At 38.7% G+C, this 19,501-nt stretch overlaps 1 protein-coding gene across 5 annotated transcripts in view; it reads right to left on the reverse strand.

Moving 5' to 3' along the window:
- The window catches only part of adcy7 (adenylate cyclase 7), a 59,861-nt gene that overhangs the window by 17,411 nt on the left and 22,949 nt on the right, over positions 1-19,501 (reverse strand). For 2 of the 5 annotated variants that reach the window (XM_034879827.1, XM_034879798.1), the window contains exons 1-7: positions 16,572-16,736; positions 11,066-11,263; positions 10,229-10,393; positions 9,684-9,833; positions 4,077-4,237; positions 1,522-1,633; positions 1,032-1,159 (exon numbers count right to left, since the gene is read on the reverse strand). In XM_034879827.1, the coding sequence (XP_034735718.1) occupies positions 1,032-1,159; positions 1,522-1,633; positions 4,077-4,237; positions 9,684-9,833; positions 10,229-10,393; positions 11,066-11,263; positions 16,572-16,736 (1,079 nt within the window). Of the gene's footprint in view, positions 1-1,031; positions 1,160-1,521; positions 1,634-4,076; positions 4,238-9,683; positions 9,836-10,228; positions 10,394-11,065; positions 11,264-16,571; positions 17,320-19,501 lie in introns of those variants that run through there. The other 3 variants (XM_034879805.1, XM_034879815.1, XM_034879821.1) reach the window with 2 other exon arrangements.

Genomic DNA, 19,501 nt, shown 5'->3' on the forward strand with positions numbered 1-19,501 from the left:
TTTTATGTGTCACTGTGTCTCAACAGTCCTATTCTCTACTGATTAAAAAAACATGTACTAGAGCAAAGTCAGTATTTACTCAGACTTTCCTGCTTATTTAATACACTTTGTAAAATGGCATGTCATTTCCAACATGTGCAATTCTTGCCATGACTGTACAAGACTTTTCTGTAACCTAAACTTTTTTCCCTAAACTCAAGCCATGACAAAGATAACTCACCCTACAGTTGACCATTATAGCTACACTACAGAATTCTCCGAGAGGTTCCACAAATAGCATTTACACACTTTATTCACATAATTCATCTTGAAACTAAGTGTGCTTCTCACATCTCTTATTCTATGTTGTTAAGAGTTAAAAATCAAGACGTGCTCAATAATTCAGCCAGGGTTGATGGTGATTAGGTTTGAGTACCAAAACACGTGCCAAAAGGTAATACCTAAACAGTAGTAACGAGACCTAATAAGAACCAAATGTTTGGGGCCTTATTTTGGTAGCTGACTTTAGACTACACTACACTACAGGTAATGTTAGCCTACCTTTAACTAGCAGCTGGATTAAACACCGTTAAAGTTTAAATGCTGACAGTTGATGTTAAACTGTGGAAAGTGTAACTCTGTAGAGGATTCTAACACTGGGACGTAACAGTCTGCTCTGCAGTGCAGCAGCTGCCATTGTCGGAATTAAACAACAGAGACCTAAAACGGGTAGCCTTGTGGTGCATTCAAAGTTATTTTAAAATAAACTTTCCCATCAGGTAGTCGTACTCTGGTAATTTACTAGTGAAATAAGTTATTGATCTAAGTTGTAGTTATTACATTAATATTAAATCTTTAATTTTGACCATATTGCCTTAGCAATAAACAAGCCATTCTTTTAATGTCGCAGACTGTTGTTTAGTACCCTTTTGTCTTTTTCGGTTCTGGGACCATTTAGGCACTGCCTCTGTTTTAAAAGTATCGCTTTAGAACCTGTATTGGAGAAAAAAAACGATACCAAACCCTAATGTTGATGCTTGGCACAAACTCACTTGATGGCTTCACACATGTCCAGGCCCATTTTGACGCAGTTCTTGGCATGTTTAGGCAGAGAGACCGGCAGCCCTGACACGCAGTAGTAACAATCTCCAAGAATCTTGATTCTCATGCATTCGTTTTCCTATACAGAAATGGGAATGAGAAGTCAAACCAAAATAATACAGTTTTGTGCAATCAAGCACATATTTAAAAGTTGTCTGCTTAACCACATGTTATGCAACCTGAGAGAAAAGATATGGGAGACTATCAATAAAACTGCAGTCTTGTACTACTGCAGTCTAAGTGCCTTGGTTGTGATTTGATAAGAAGAGAGTGTTTCCCTGCCCAACTCAGATTTTCCCAGCCAGTATGAGGTTTAGCTGAAATCCTTCTGTCAGTATCCTCACTACTCTATTATTTAGATTTTTACTGCTAAAAACAGTGGTAAACAGTCAACTGCTAATTAAGCGTAGAGGTCATGTAACATTATTCTAGATGACTCACCTTGGCAATTTGGTCAAATTTTCCAAACAATTCATTGAGCATAATGACAAGCTCTTTGGGAGAACAGTCACTAGCCAATCGGGTGAAGCCAACAATGTCAGCATATAGAATACTGAAAGAAAGAAATAGTACAATAAGGGTTAACACACAATTACACTCACATAAATAGAAACAAAGTCTGTTCTGACATGTAAAATATGCAACAAAGACTAAATCTATTTTACTTACTGAACTCTTTTTAAATTTCCACACACTAAAATATAATACTACTTAAAAGATTTGCTACAACTAACCCTAACCCAAAAAGAGACCTCACAGATACCAAAATGGTGCTTTCAGGTTTGCATTCCACTTAAACAATGAATATTGGTGAGCAATGGTAATATGTCATGCTGTGTAGTTGCATGTCCAGGTAGCTAATAAAAAATATTAATAGGAGATCATCCCTGACTTTTTCAATCTGTCAATCAACTTTACAAACTGATACGGACCACCTGAATGCACTTTAAGCAGTCAACCAGTGTGGCAAGCATTGAAGCCTTACACCATTTGTGTCCTCTAAATTTGGGCATGATTTTCTCTGCACAGCGTTGTCGGCCCATCGTGACTCATTATGACCATTATAGCTCCTGAATTGGGATGTAGGATTTCAGGCAAAAAACAGCTCTTGACCATCCTCCCATTAACCCCTAGAAGACCTGATCAGTGACTAAACAAAAAAGCATGTCTGGTTCAATGCTGAATCATAGCCTCTGCCTCCATAAAGCTGCCAGCCATCAGACCACAGAGGGACAATGATAACTCATCTGACCTCTGAAAGACCCCAGACACCACCAGCTGGAAGTTTGGCAAAAGCCCAACCTAGCATCTGACCTGCCTCCCTGTCTCAGCATGTCTTGCCACAGTGGGAACTGGCATTTAAACAATTGCAATGCAAGCCTCAGTGAACACCATACTCAACTCAGTGAACTACAAGACAATTTCAGCTAATGTGATGAATACCGTGCATGTAAATAATTATCATTATGGGATAAATTTTATTTGACATTGAGATGGGGTTCCCAACCTTTCAAACTATGTACATAAGTATTCAAAATTCAAGCTGTTCACAAACAACAACGAATATTCATTGATCTGTGTGTGTGGGAAACAAATATCCAGAGAGCACTACATGACAGGCTGGCCTGAGTATAACCCCGGCTTGGTTAAAGGTTGCCATTGCAACCAGGCTTGAGTTAAACTGCCAGTCTGGTGACCAACAGAGGGAACCAGACCGTGTACCTGTTCCACTGCCTGACTGAAAATGGCCAGGTGCTTCATGAGACAGTCATTTAACGACTGGTCTGACTGAGGTAATTATAGGGATGGGTCAGGGTTTCACGTAGGCTATCATTCAACACCTTCTTACTAAATGAACATGGCAGCCAACAGGTCTGATGCCTTCACAATGACCTCTTGATTAGCAAAGACCAATAAGATTTTGTGTCTAAATCTTTTGAAAGACAAGAGTGCCTAAGTGGATATCAACAGTCCAATCACTTTCTGTATGTTTTAACTATCTGTGTTGCCATTTCAGTTTAATTTTATGCCAGAATTACATTTTTTATTAAACTTATCACAGCTGAAAAAATGAAAAGCTAAATAAGCCACAACTAAGCTTTCTTCCAATGTATTCATTTTGTTCTTAAGAAACACCATAATACAATCCCTCATTGAGGTGAGGCAAAGGCTGTGTCTTGCCTACATTTACCCCCCTCCCCCTCACCCAAAAAAAGCTAGTGAGCCATCTGCCAAGGTTCAGTTTAAGCTTACCAAATATCTGTCATCACTTGCTAAGTTAATGAAACCCCCGTAAAATGAAGAGCTGAAACTGGGTCACTGCTCTGAAAACAGACATATACTAATCTCCCGAATGGTCAGAGAAATCTACTTTGTGTGTGCACAGTTTTTGCTTCCGTGCCCAATCTACGTATGTATGATGAAGTGATGTGCATAGAAAAAGCATAAATATAAGTTTCCCTGAAAACAACTACAATTTTTTTAAATTGCAAATACAGACAAAGCAGTAGACAGATAGGGAAATGAAATAAGTCTGATTAAAGAACTGCACTTTTGGGATATGTAGACGTATACGTTTAGCCCGCTTTAAAGATTAAAAGTTCAAAAAGCAAGACATCTTTTTCTCTTTTTTTACCAGTCATAATTTATCTTAAGTCACCTTTTCACAAGTTTTAGCAATTGGGAACCTATCTCCTGTTACAATTTGTAAGCACTGCAAGTTCAGGCCACAGTCTCTTTCAAAATCTTAGGCAGGTCAGTCAATATACAGTACTTCTGATACTTTGCAAAAAAATCTTTTTGAAGACATCTGCATGTTTTTAAAAAGATCTTGATGGCTGCTCAGGCATTTTGACCATCCCTTAAGTGCATGGTTTGACCAGTAAAATCAGGGTTCCATGATAGGGTGATCCTTTATAAAAAAGACTATTTAGTGATCAATAAATCAGAAAAATCCATGACTTTCCATATATTTCAAAGGTGGTTTGTGATTGTACCTGACGTTCTCGTGCCTCTTGACATAAAGACTGTGGAAGTTGTTATCTTTGACCAGTCGTTGTTGTTCTTCTTTGTCTTTACAGTCTTGCAAGCGTTCCATGATTGCAAGCTTCATCTTCATGGAGATGTAGACTGGTAGCACAGACTGCAGCAGGTTCTCCTGCAAACACAGAAAAAATGTCTCAGCTTATTTAACTGTCACACTGAATGACACTCAATGAGTGATGAGAGAAAAAAAAACTTCTAGCCGGGAACAGCCACCCACACCCGCTCTGTTTTAACCCCTTGTTTTTTCTCGTGCTCTCCCTCCTACACCCACTCTCTCTCCCCGTAGACATGTACACATATGTGTATACTTGGAGAAACATAGTGTATGGAGAGCCATGGAGGATGGCTACCAGGTCGAGGCCCACGGAACCCGAAGGGCAAGGCTGGGTTCGGACAGATCGTTAGAAATGATGTTTGGGTTTGGGTCGGGCTCGGTCACATCAGCGCGATAAGGCACTGAACATTTAAAATTTTAAACAGCTTATTACGTAGGTGGAGAAATCAGCAACTCAACTACCCAAAGCTTAGTGTCCTTGCCCGCGGCATCATTGCCATTCCAGCCAGAAGCAGTAGCAGGGAGCCAACTTCAGCGCTGCTGGCAGGACTCTGACTGGGGGACCCCGAGGTGTTCTCAGGCCAGCGTGGAGATATAATCTCTCCACCTATTCCTGGGCCTTCCCCGAGGAGGTAGCAAATACATTCAAACACTATAAATGCTGCCAAATATTGTTGAAAATGACAGCGTGGAAGAATATTCCACACTGCCCCAATACTAAGTAAGGCAAAATCCATTCATTCAGTAAGAAATATAATTGGAGTCAGTCTGCCACAATCATCAAAGGCCTGAGAAGTGTTCAAAGTCCAATGGCTTGATTAAGACAGGAATCTGAAGAGGCAACTTCTCAAGAAATGACTAATCTCTTTTTAAACCACTAGATGGGCATCAGGTTAGATCATCTGACTTCACTTACTGAGTCAAGTTGTTGCTTGTTAAATTAATCTACAGAATGGGTTTTACATAATCCAGTCACAGGACAGTCATTTAATACAAACAAGTGGATGTAAAAAGAGATGAAAGCATCAGAGCACAACTGTGTGTGTGAGAGATGTTGTCTGACAAAAGTTAATACTTTTTTTAATGGAACTGTGCTTGAATATAAAATATTAATTTCTCATTTTAACCGGTATTCAAGCATACAACCCTGTGAGTCCTAACTATGTACTTAAGCTAATACAATCTTTGATTTTGTTATGCTTCATCCAGTCCACCTAAGAACATTCACATACTTGCTTTGAATCCCTTCCAGTGTTCATTTGTCTGTATACCCCAGGTCACTGTCCTGTCTTCCAATTACATTCTACTAGTATAACTTTTTTTCTGCATTTAGCTCTATTCACAGATCCGTCTGTTCTCTTTTGCTGGCCAATAGAGCTGAAAACAACCCGCAACCAGCAAGCAGATGGAAATTAGCCCTCAGGCTACAATCTGGCACATTTACGTGTACTGTTGTGCATGTTCATCAATGTGCATTGTCCTGAAATAAATAAATAAATAAATAAATAAATAAATAAATAAAAATAAAAATAAAAATAAAAATAAAAATAAAAATAAAAATAAAAATAAAAATAAAAATAAAAATAAAAATAAAAATAAAAATAAAAATAAAAATAAAAATAAAAATAAAAATCCTTGCATGGCATGCTGCTACCACGACAGAGGTAACAGAGAGGTGACAGAGGTAAAACACGCAATGTGTTTTGTAAACAATTGGTTCGTAAAAATGTCAGCAAAAAGTCTGCTTCATTTTTTAGTATAGCACCTGCTGAAATTAATTCAACCAGCTGCCACTGGGTCTGACACAGTGCTTTGCATTAAAGACGACTTATTCATTAGACCGGGGGAAGATTTTCCTTGACATGACAGAATTGTCCATTTGGCTTTCACAGGCCTATAATTTTTCTGGACACTCTTGAGGTTTTATAGACATCTCAGGAGAATAAAATTAATTTGGAGTGTTATAGCAAAAAGGTGAATGTGTTTTGACTCAAAGCAATCCAGCTTATCACTTTTCATTACATTTTTAAAAGTACTAAAATAACAACCCAATATTAAAAAACCCAAACAAAATAATCTAAATTTGATAAAGTTTAAAATTAGGCTGTGAGAGAGGTCAAGAGGGATAGTCACATAAGGCAAGGAATTTGTGTGTGTGTGTGTGTGTTGTGTGTTGTGTGTGTGTGTGTGTGTGTGCGCGTGCGTGCACGCTCTGCTGCAACCTGACCGGCTTCCCTTCACTCTGGCTGACCTCTTACAGGGTTCAAATGACACTTTTAGTTTCCCACACTACTACGCTTTCATTTTTAGGTAGCTTTGAAAGAAAAAATATTCTCTGTCCGCACAACTGTCAAGGTGCTGTATCATAAATTTCCTCCGTCTACACTAACACGTCCAAAAACGCATTTCAAATGTTCATTTGCATACACTGGGCATGTAGATGCCGGTGTAAACAGGAAGCAGATAACATTCCAACATTAATCTGCAGTTGAAAATCATGGATGTATAAACTGGAAATACAGAATATAATGTGGAGAAAGTACAAAAATTGCAAAAGTAAGTCCAGTTTTTTTTTTTTATTCTCAAAAGGTATGTTAGCCTACCTAACCAATGTGAGTGAAGTGGGTGTCTGAGTCGTTTCCAAAGGTCTCCTTTTCGGCCCATACAAACTACAATGGAACCCGAGTTTTAAATCTAAAAATCTTGAGAATCGTTTATCTGATATACTTCACACTATTGCTAAGGACACAAGGTTGTGCTTCACATTGAAGGTTGATTCAATTGGGATGTGTTCAATATGATGAATACCTTCGCTAAGTGTATTTCACCGGTGTTTCTGACCATGAGTTGCTGTGACTTGGATATGTTGGGCACATTTACATTCTAAAGTAAAACTATTAACTATTTATAGTAAAACTATTAATACCCTACAGTAATAGTCCTGCATTCGAATGTTTACTTAAAGAGAAGAAACAGAGGCAATTTCAGCACGATTCAATTTACTTAACATCTGTTAAAGGTGGAGCTTTCAACTCTAACATTGGATAGTTGAATGAATTATATTGCATAATGTCTTAATTGTGGTAACCAGTAACATTTCTGTCAGGTTACTGTAGAACACTGTTGTGTTGCATTTTTTAAGTGCTCTAGGGTTTTTTTGTAAGTTATTTTGGGGTACAATGAGTTAGTAACATCATTCAATTTTTTCATATTTAATCATCCTAAGAAATACTGTATATAGCTGTTTGGGGCCAAGGCAAGCTATCAACCCATTTCAAACTAGAGCACGGATACCCGAACCGAGCCCGACAGGACCCGACGGAACGTGACGATACCTGACGATACCTGACGTGCTGAGCCTTGTGTGGACCAATATTTAGAAATGATGTTTGGGTTGGGCTTCGTCACATCAGCGCGATAAGGCATTTTCTGTAAAATGGTGCTGTGCTCCTTTAAAAGAGCTTAGTGTGTGTGTGTGTGTGTGTGTGTGTGTGTGTTTCTGGAAAGTGGGCAGAAGAGAGATAGAGAAAGAGGAACGTGGACATATAGATGCAACTGGAGCAGAGTTGGTGTAATAAATTTAAGTTTTGTACACAGTGTTTGCGGTGTCCAAAATAAACCCCAGACTGAAAGCCAAGCTCATTCATTTGCTCACCAGAAACGGGATTTTAACCCCAGTTATTCACATATAACATCAGCCCTGGAGGTAACGAGTCTCCCATAGTTTTCTAACCACGTTTGGAAATGCAGCAATCAGGCAAGGTTAACACATTGAACATTTTAAATTAAACAGCTTATTAACATGTGCTTGTTGCCCCGTGTGCGCTGATACACTCATCTGTTTCCCAATGCCTTCCTACAGTTGCTTAATAAAAGAGGGCTTCCCACTCAAACAAAACGTGCATGTGTCATTAGTATGAGAAAACAAAAATTTGATGTGGTTACTGCTCTGTCGGACTGCTCTGGGAGTTCCTCGTTGGTTCCCCATTTGGAACGGTTTTGGATCTTCCCCCACCATGTTATGTCCCTGTTCTCTTTGGCTAACTTTGTGAAACAGGCTCGCTTTTCAGCACCAATTCAAATACAACAGGATGTTTAAATGTTAACGATTATATCGTTCCTTTCTGTCCTGCTCGGCAACACAACAGTTTCCCTCTCAGCATGTTTTATGTCCTGCACTAAGCAACAGTCACAACAAATGGCCAAAGGGAAAATTGTTTTAAAAATGCACCTTAATTCAAAGCAAGTCATCACAGATGCATCTGATTTAAATTATATCCCAAGAAAATCTAATTTGAGAAGGATTTGTTAGTCACAATGAAAACATCCATCAGGGAGTCAACATGAGGCCAGCTAAAGGCAAAGCTTAGAGTATTTTCATCATACGTCTATAAGGTTTGTTTCCATTCAGTGAGGTTACTAAAATACAGAAAAATCTAAAAGGTATTAAAATGCTCAGCACAATTGCCTTTGAGTACACTCTTCCTCACTAATGAAATGATGCTATACCATCCTGTTTTATTTAAATAAAGAACTACAAGATCACTACTAGTTTTTCCCTTTCTTCAAGATTTTTATAATGGACCATTATTTACCATCATTACCAGACTGATTTATTTATTTATTTTTCTGATATTTTATCTTTTATATGTTTAATGTAACTTTACCTTTTGTTTGTTAAAAAGGTACACTATATAGCAATTAATATATATAATATATATATATATGTAGACTAATAAAAAAGTAATCCCTCTCAATTATCACTCATGACCCACTAGAAGTGTGTGGTGGTGACGGTATCTGCAGAGACCCTGCCCCCTGCCTATATTTTCTCTCCTACTTTTTTTGGTGTGTGGTGGAAATTCATAGGCATCAGCAAAGAGCCTTTGGGCCCATTCTCATTCCCAATCGCAACACTCTGTCACGACCCTCAGCGTCTGATAAAGACGCACAAGGCACCCAGAGGAGACCTCTGCTGTGTGCGGTCAATCGAGTCTGTTTACTGATACATGCAGCAGCAGAATGAAGCTCTGCATTCACAAAGAATCCAACAATGCAAAACCTTGATATTGAGTTGTGGGTGTGTAACTGATCTGAAACAATCAGAAAATAATGTTTTATTCCTCTGATTTACAGCTTTGTTCTCGCTAAAAGGGTGCTCCTTCTCTTCATTCACTCTAGCTCTCTCTCTCCCTCTATCTTTGGGGACAACTTTAAATGCTTAGTTTAAAAACACCAACCAACAAAAGTAACTATATATTATACCTTTAATGCATGTGTTGGTCATGGTGCTTTACCTTGCTTACCATTTTCTTTAAAATGCATTTATTGACTATTTATTATTACTAGTATTCCTAAACTAACATAGTGAGCCAACTGAAAGGCTATGGTAACATACCTACATGCTTTCATATTAATTGACCATTTCTTCAGACAAAGCGTAGCTATTCCTTGTGTGACTCGTTATAAACTAATCTTTGATTGGCAATGTGGTTACACTAACTTGTTGTCTTTTTTCAATCTCCAGCTTCATCCGCATGCTCAGGCACCTCAAGGTGTCTTGAAAGGTCTGCCTTAGGGTTTTCTCCATCAGTACATTATGGAAGGCTCCCACCACACTGCCACACAGAAACACCACTGCATTGGACAGCAGCTACAGAAACAGACACAGCAGATGTTAGAGCTCAAATGGAAACACATGCATACACCTGAACCCCTCCTATGTCGATGCTGGAGGGGAACTTTAGAAATGACTCATTTACTTTGTTAGTTCCTTTACTTTAAAAAGGAAAAATAAAAGCATTATGCCTCTGACCTTGGCCAAACATTATATTATGTCTAAGTGCTGGTCATTTTTTGGTTAATCTTAATGATAAAGACTATTTACACAAAACAACTGAATTCAATTCAACTTCATTGAATAGATAGCATTGGCCTTAAACATTATTATTGGCTTAAATTCTTCAACGCACAGTTGCAGACTGATACATTAGCATTACAGAAGCATTTCTGCATCATAATGGGATAGATTTTTCCAACTGGTTTTACCTGGTTGGCAAGGTAAGTGGTGGGCTTATTGTCGTAAATGGTGAGGCGCACTGTGAGAACCATGATGTGGGACAGTGAAGAGATGACGCTCAACACCACAGCGTACCACAACTGGAATGGTAGCATGGTGTACACTGTGAAGATGATGAAGAGGAAGAAAGGCACCTGGAAACATAAAGGTTCAATTATTTCAAGAAGTCATCTGTTATGCTATGAAAAAATCTAATTCTACTAAATGCTGCCTTTAGTCACTTATTTTAAGTCATCTGGTGCATTAAAAGTGTGGTCAAACATCTCACAAAATTTGGAGAATACTTGAAATATAAAAAAAGGTATACGTTTTTGTATGCCTGTATTTTGGGATACGAGTTATAAGGAATACCTACAGTATAACATTACTATAGACCTATTATCGGCAAATACAAAATTATAGACTTGCACATGAAAAAAGTATTGAATAATAGTAAATGATCTGTCATCCAAATACTAGATGGGAAACATGTAAAGGGGCTGTACTCAGAACATACTGTAAACATTGCAGTATACAACTATTTAATATGTAGCTACAGAGAAGTAATTTGGCATCCTGAGCAGAACATCCAGTCACATTTCCTCTGTGTGTTGTACTTTAATATTGTGCTTTTAAGATTTACAGTTTAGACCTAATCAGAAAACAAATTATTAAATAGTTGTGAAAATTCTTCACATCTGTGTAGACTGTGATTTGTCCTGTAAGATTTTCATGTCTGCAGGAATGCGTGGACGGATTATATCATAAAAGTCAATTGCAACAACTAAAATAAGCTAAATTTGAATCTGGCTGGAAGGTGAGGTTACCTGGTCCCAAGGCAGGATGATGGGGCCGCTGAAGATGAAGGTGTGGCCCATGGTGAGGTGTGTGGCCCATACAATCAGGCCCAGGAGACGCCTCCATCGCTGTGAGAGCATCTCTGTACAAACCAGCACGAACACTGCTAGAAACACACACAGGCTGCTGCTCACCACGCTCACAAAGGCACAGTGTTCCACTGCGCTCTGCTCCAGCAGCCAGGGAGAGAAAAATAAAGACACATTTTATAACAGTTAAAATTATCAAATAATGGACTGGCATTATTGATACTAAGCTCTTTGTAACTCAGTGGTTTATTGCTTGTGTTTCTGACTGATTAAACCTGAGGTTTTAGACGAGTATAAGAGGCTCCTGAGGGCCATTGATATTCATCTGCATCAAGGCTTATGTAGGAGTTTTTCTTTAAAACCTGTCTCTGGGTCATATCCCATATTTGCTCCAGGCCACCATCTTACTGATTGAGTTACTGTACAGTGAAAAGCGAGCCTGAGGGAAAAAGATCATATTCATTTGAACGTGTGTGTAAGCATGTTTGCATATGTGTTTGTGTGAATATAAATCTGTGTGTGTGTTTTGTGATTGTAAATATTATAAACTATGTTAGTCTAAGCATACACATGTGAGTCTTTCTGTAAGTGAGAGAGTGAGTGGGTGTTACAGGGAGAGCACGAGAGAAAACAAGGGGTTAAAAGAGAACTCAAGAGTGAGACAGATGAAAAAAGTCAGTGTTAATAGACCTCTGCTCAGAGAAGGCCATCTCTTCATTGTATGTAGAGCTTTCTGGTTACCATGGCAGCATTGGAAAAGGCCAGATCTCAACTAAAGCACTTTCAACTCGCTATGTGGCTGTGAGTCTTGACAAAAACCTTTTTTGTAGGCGGAAAAAGAACAATCATTCTATATGAAGAGGAGCTAAAACCCCGTAAACACATACTATATGTTATCATTTTGAACACATGGCACACCTAAACTAATTGTGCAAATGCTCCTCTTGTTCCTATAATGTTTCTGCCAGTAGGATATATTCCTGCAGTAATGTCACCAGGTGACAGATTTAAACACTAACGGGTGGCTGTGGCTCAGTGGTAGAGCGGTTGCCTGCCAACCAAGGTTGGTGGTTCGATCCCCGTCCCTGCAGTCATTGTCAAAGTTACCTTGGGCAAGACACTGATCCTGTACGGCAGCCCCGCCCACAGTGTATGAATGTGTGTGAATGGTGAATGTTTCCTGTAGATGTGAAAGCGCTTTGAGCAGTTGTTAAGACTGGAAAAGCGCTATATAAATACAGCACATTTACATTTACACTTTATTTATGACTAAACCGTTAAGTGAAAAAATAAGGTGTGTATAATACAGAGACGTTCCGATACCAGCATCGCCTCTGATACTGCCTAAAAACTCTGGTATCGGTAAGTAGTGGAGTTTATGCGCCGATCAGATATCACGTAAAACAAAACAAAAATAAAATAAAACAAAAAAAAAGCTACGTTAAAAGTAGTTTTTTTTCCCATAATAACTTACTGCCAAACTGGATAATAAAAGAAAGTTCTGTGGCGTTTAAGTTTATTCATGTTTCACAAAGAGTCAACGGACCTAGGGCTGCATGATTATGTCCAAAATGACAATCACGATTACTTTGATCAATATTGATATCTCCATTAATTATCACAATTAATTGTTGATTTTAACCAAAACTAATTTTATTGTAAAAAAGGCCATTGCTAACTGCTTTCACATCCATATTGTGCTACATTCCTCTTATGTTGAAGTTGTACGATGTATGCCTGTTATCTACTGGAAAAAATATCAACGGGGATTTCGATACCTTACTACGGTGCCACTTAAATGTCTGCGTTGCTTTCTGATGCTCCAAAAATTAGAGGCAACAGAAACATCGCTCCATGTTGCGAAAGTAAACACTAATAACACGTTACACAGTAGCAAACGTTAGCTACAGTAACAATTGGATTAAAAAGGCTAAAATGCAAAATAAATTAAAAAAAACTTGTCAAAAGTGTGAACCTGCGCTGTTGCCACGGTGTCAGGGGGCGGGGCTGCACAGAGAGTAAGAGGGGAGATCCAAACACAGGCACTGCTTTACAGAAGAAATGGGTCATGTAATGCATGTCTAAAAAAAATGTAAAATATTGCTCGATCACGCAAATTTGATTGTTGGAAGCCTAAATCGTGATTAAAATTCGATTAATTGTGCAGCCCTAATCGGACCATCACTAGTATAAGATTATTTTAGAATAAATAGGCACAGATTTTAGGCCATTAAAGACGACAAAAAAACGGGTCAAAGTCGCAGTGGCTGAAAAGGTGTGAAATGACTAAATACACTGAACAAAATTCTGAATGTACAGCTCATTTTTCATGAGCTGAAGTTTTTCTATGTACAGTTGTGGCATATGAATATGCTGATTAGACAGTTGAAACAATATTAAAAAAATTCAAATACATAAAAGAATCGTAAAATAAAAATGATAATATATGCATATTCTCTATTTATTTTGTCTTGTATTGTGGAAGGAGAAGACATATTTAGCTGCTAGCCATGCCTTGCTTTGTTTTACTCCTAATAAAAAAGGAAGCTTTTTGTCCTCAGTGTAGGTAGTGTAGTAGTAGTATGTTTATTAAAATCTTTGGAAAATATTAGATTCTTGGGTCTTCATATTTGGGAAATCTCTCTCTCTCTCTCCCTCTCTCACTCTCACTCCTGGAATCCTCTTGGAACCATATCGACCTATTGTATTTGGATATAAATTTTAAGAACCCAAACAACAGGCTGCTTAATACCATCTCTATCCAATCAGGGCCTAAGACTGGTGCAACGAGTGGCACTTGGAACATCTAGAGTTTTCCTCTCAGCATTGCTCTTCATCCAATGCCGACTAGAGAAGTTATATAAGTTAACAGTAACTTTTTGACACCGGTAGCCACCCCCTAACAGGCACCCTGCCCCCTCCTTTGCATTCAACAACAGAATTACACAAGCTCCATCCCAGCATTTTCTCTCAACTCTTCTGTATCCCTGGCAACTGTGTGTGAGGGAAGAAAGCGAAGAAGAAAGAGGAGAAGAAGAATAGGAGTGAGTGATGGTATGTCCAGGGATGGATGATAGGGTGAGTAAGTTAATTTGCATATTTAATGCTACAATTAACGATCTAATTCGCTGCGTGTGTGTGCGAGCGCATGTGAGCAAGACCCAGGGATGGGCCGATTTCAAGGACTGCGTAAGAGTACAATTGCAATAACGAGAAAAAAGGGAGTGTGCCAGAGTCAGCAGCAACACAATGGAGGGAAGGTTAAGATGTTTTTTCCAAGAGAGTACAGTAATTTAATCTCCGGTGACAGAAGCTTTCAGTTCACTATTTGAACCGCTGGACTGAGTGACATGCTACCTCATGCCAAAATCAACCACATGCCAAGTCAATGAATACCTGCCTTTTCCTGTCACAGTCAGAACCACAATTACGCTCTTTGCACTTTGAAAGCAACATTGTTTCACCAAAATTGTACGTCTTTGTCCTCTCTTGATTCCTTTTTTTTTTCCTATTCAGTTTTCAAACAAACATATTTTCAGATAGATTTAGATTTTCTAGCGCAGCAGGGTAGTGCATATTCAGCAGGGAGGGAGATGGTGCTTCAGTAAATAGACCCAATGTCAGCAGTCATTTCTTCTGTTGAAGTATTTTTGAGTGCTACCAACTCCAGGGCTTTTGTTCTGTAGTCCACCCTGACCCCTGCCCCTCTCTGTAGAGAAAGGCAGTACGATTATTTATTTAATTTATTAATTAAGTATTATTTGCAATATCAAACATGCCCCCAGATGTTTTTTAATAAATGCATTACTAACATGCAGCCTTTTCTAATCCAAGCAAAGCAACTGAAAAATGCTACCTGTATTTTTGGTTCTATTTCAGCAATGCCCTCCTTCACATTCAAACAGTTACACAATCACTCACTCATTCACATTTATGAGCAGCTACACTGGGAGTGAAGGGGGGGTTAAGTGGTTTATTTAAGTAGTTTGAGGGAGAAAAAAAGAGTTTTTATTTGTGTATGGATCGATTGATTTTCTAAAAGAATACATCAGAAAATAACTCCCAGTGGCTTAGGCCCAGTGGGCAATCAGGCTTGCAATACAATGAGGGAACCCCCCCCCCCCGCATTGTAAGTCAATTTATAAGTTACCAAAACATATACTGCACCATGTTAGCATTAATTTGGATGCAGCTGCTGATGTATAGTCCTGAAAAAACACCTGAATTGTGTTACTAATGTGTTATTAGTTTCATAATCTACTAGCCACTGTACTGTGCATTAGAGCCAACCTGTATTCAACGCCACAGTAAGAAGCATTGTGTTAACATCAGAGGCACCTGCCTTGTTCTAAGATGGAATTACACCAGTGAAGTTACTTGAATTCTGAACTTACTCTAACCCGGTAAGACAGAGTGGTTGGAAAAGGTGTATACTCGCAGTAGCCTACATTGTTGTTGAATTACTGTGTATTACAGTTACATTTAAGTGATCATGTGCTGACTGAATGCTTCCTCCCATTCCTTGCACCATATGTACTAAAAGGGCACAACAATACTAAAGCAGACAAAGTGCATATGAAGGTCAGAAAAATCTGTCACTGCATACCATTGCATATGCCATTTTGAGCCCTCTACCTCAGTCAGTTTTGTTGAAGTGGTCAGAGAAAACGGGAAATACCTTGATAATCTTGATAATCTTTTTCTCTAGAAAAATCTAATTTTCTCAATTTAAAAAAAATGTGCAATTTGTAATGTTTAATGAATCTTTGTTGAAGTAACCAGAATGTATGTGTTATCAATGCCAACCCCTCCACTGCCTCAATGACTTCTGATTAATGGGGTATTGTTTATAAAGTTCAGTCTGATTCACATGTTCTGTGTTATAGTTAAATATGCTCTTTACACAGTTAGGAAAACATTCCATTAATCTTGAAATACAGTGGCTTGTGAGAAGGACTGGGCGATAAGTAGAAAATCAAATATCTGAATATTTTTTTTTACTGAAAACCTTGGTATTGATACCATAAAAATATTGTAACATTGACAAAATATTTATACAATGAGATTTTTGATGAATACTCATTAGTAATGTAGAAATAATGACTAAGTAGGTTAATGCAAATAGAACAGTCTGGTAAGTTCAGAAAATGACAATTTACTGTAATGCAGCCTTAAACACCAATCACTTATGCCATATTACGATATAACAATATCCAAAATCTTAGACGATATCTAGTCTCATATTACGACATCGATATAATATCAATATATTGCCCAGGTCTATTTGTGGGCAAAAATACTTGAAATAAAGGCACTTAAACATATGAATGCGATCAATAATCTAAAATACTGATATTAAACCATAACCAAGACCAATGGCAAATATGCAAACAAAGCAACATTTCTTTAAGTTTTTAACACGCATAGTATAGATGCAAAGACTCACCAGTTGAAAGGCAAAGAAGAGGATGAGGAGGATTCCACAGAAGAGCATGGAGAGGCACAGCAGGAGCACCAGTGGCTGATACTGGCTGATGCAAGAGAATTTGCGGTATAGCGCCTCATTTTTCAGCTCCTGGTCGTTCAACAGGTACTTCCCCTTGGCTGGCATGGCTCACACTTCTTACAGAGGCATATCAGGTGTTAACAAGCCCCCGAGAGCAGGAGGGTGTATCTCCACAACTTTTTTTATATGTGTTTGTTTGTGTGTGTGTGTGTGTGTGGGGGGGGCAGAAGTTTGTTAACAAAAAGTCCACTCCAGTTCTAGATCTGTTAGGGGCCCCTTGCTAACTCATGGCGCTCAGGTGAAACTTTTCCTTCGGCGTGGCATCTTGAACGTTGTTATTGCTTCTTGGACAGCGCCGCTGTAGCTCTCTTCATTAGCTGTCCTCTCTGTCTCACTCTGTCTCTATCCCCTTCACTAGTCCTTTTGTATCTTCTATCCTCTGTCTGGTGTTGGCAGGCAGACCCGATTCATCCTTTGCCAGCTACTGTGTTGCTCCCTTCAGTGGGTTTGAGTAATAAGCCAGGGGCTGGGAGACACAGAGGAGGAAGGGAAGAGAGTTTAAGAAAGGGGAGGAGAGGAATAAAGAGGAAGAGCAGGAGAAAAACAGGAGCTGGTGAGGACAGCAACAAAAAGGTCATCAGCGATCCCACCGGGATGTAATGGAGCGGTGAGGTTGGCAGCTCCACTCCTTGGGAGGCACATGGAAGGAGGGGATGGGGAGAAAAAAAGAAATGTTTTACCAAAAGTTTGGTGGCACACTTTAAAATTATCAAAATATGTTATTATAACATTGCAATAATTAAATTTACAACAGAAGATTTTGCTAAACAAATCTGAAAAGGAACCTGGCTGTAACTTCTGAAAAGGGCAGAATGTAATCACTAACACCAATGACTCACTTGGAATATTGTGAAGAGTGAGACAAAAATACCTGGCTTTCTCAATGAACACATGTTTATTCATATACCTGAACTCTGGAATTTTCACATCCCAGAAAGTCCTGTCTCCATTTGGCCAGAACATTTATAACAGCAGCCAAAATGATGAGCCTAACTGGTAATGAGAGCAGTTGCTTTGTAGCAATTTACTAAACAATACATCATCATGGAATGAACTTCAATAGAGCGACAAACTACACAAGCACTTACATTTTCCCACAGCCAAACTAACAAACAAGATAGAAGATAGAAGCCACATAGCCAAGGTTACAGTAATAAAAGGAGACAGCAGGCACACAAACCAAAGAGAAGTGGACTTGTGACTTACGGTGTGTATACATACAATCCATAGCTGTATTGAGGGATGAGTAAATTGAAGGTTGATCAATTTGACAACAACCTTTGAACATCTGTGGTGGCACTAATTCATGCAATATGGACAAATTATCCTCTCTCTATCTAACAACAATATGTCTGCTGAATGAGGGAACATGTTATATTCACACCAAGTCTGAAAAAGGATGCCATATAGGCTCTGTCAAAACATACAATCTAGATACCTCTTTAAACATATAAAGCTCTTTGGAGCAGCAAGAAGTCCCAATAATCACAACATATAGTCTGTAGACACCACAGTACGAGACTAAAGGCAGGAGCAGCGCTGAGAAGGTAAGGGCTGCATTATGTTGATAAATAAAATCAGACTGCAATTCCTCTGAAAATGTTAACTTTTAAATTTCTTTCATTATTTTGCTCAAAAACTAGAGGGGGGAATTTGCATGCAGCTATTCAGTTCTTGCTAGTAAAAGCTCTCTCTCCCTATATATCTATCTATCTATCTATCTATATAAAAACACACATTACATACACACACACACACACACACACACACACACACAAACATATATATTTGGGAGAGAGTAGGAGACTTGAAACTTCGCACCAGTGTCAATAGAAACCTCATTTCCTCCAGTTGCTAATATCACTATCCTAGAGTGCAGTGTGTGTATGGTACTGGTTCATGTTTGTCCCTCACATAGCAACTGCAAGTCGCAGTCTACAACAGATGCTGCGTGCCATAAAAAAAAAAAAAAAAAAAACCGGAGAAAAAAAAAAGGACATTATATACACACAGACAACTATGCGTATGTCTTGTCCTTTGCATAAAAAGTCAGCCGCCATGCTCCCATCTTGTAGTGATAAAATGCATTGCCACAGTAAGCAGTGTCATGAGTTTACAACCCCTTTTGACTTTCTCTTTCACTGCTGCTGGAGAGAAAAGCATCCAGCTGGCACCCAGCCTCAGATGATACACCACCACCAGTAGTCTGAGGGTAGTAAAAGCAAGGGAAGGAGAGCAGAGAGGTAAAACAAAGCACATAGCGCTGGTGAGGGATCGTGTCCTCCTCCTGCATTAATAAAAACCAGTTGGTCTGTAAGAAGAGACCCCTGAGAAGATGGGTACTGGTTGTTTACACTGGGGAAATCATTTACTCCCCATACTATCTACTAAATGCCACGTCTAGCCTAGATCTTAAACCTGGGAACGTATGCAGTGCTTACGTATATTATTAAGCATGTTCCTATAAACGTCATAACTGGTAGAGAAAGCAGGAATAAAAATGTCAACCATATATATATTTATGATCACATGTATGTATGGCAGTGGCAACACTTGAAAGCAAAACAAGCAATACAATTATTGAGTTCTAGAAAAAAATAAAGATAGTTATAGTTAAGCTCATGCACACAAATCAGTTAAAACCACAACAGAGACAGCCCAGACAGCATGTGTCTTAGACTGAACAAGGGTCCAACTATTCAGTGGACCACCACAGGATGGGACTTCTCTTTTCTATCTGCTAATCTACCTTTCTACTTAGAAGAAACTAAACAAAGAAGAAGAAAAAGGAACCATCAGCTGTTTCTTTT

This window comes from Etheostoma cragini, chromosome 1 (assembly GCF_013103735.1).
Source record: "Etheostoma cragini isolate CJK2018 chromosome 1, CSU_Ecrag_1.0, whole genome shotgun sequence".
In the NCBI taxonomy this organism is placed as follows: Eukaryota; Metazoa; Chordata; class Actinopteri; order Perciformes; family Percidae; genus Etheostoma; species Etheostoma cragini.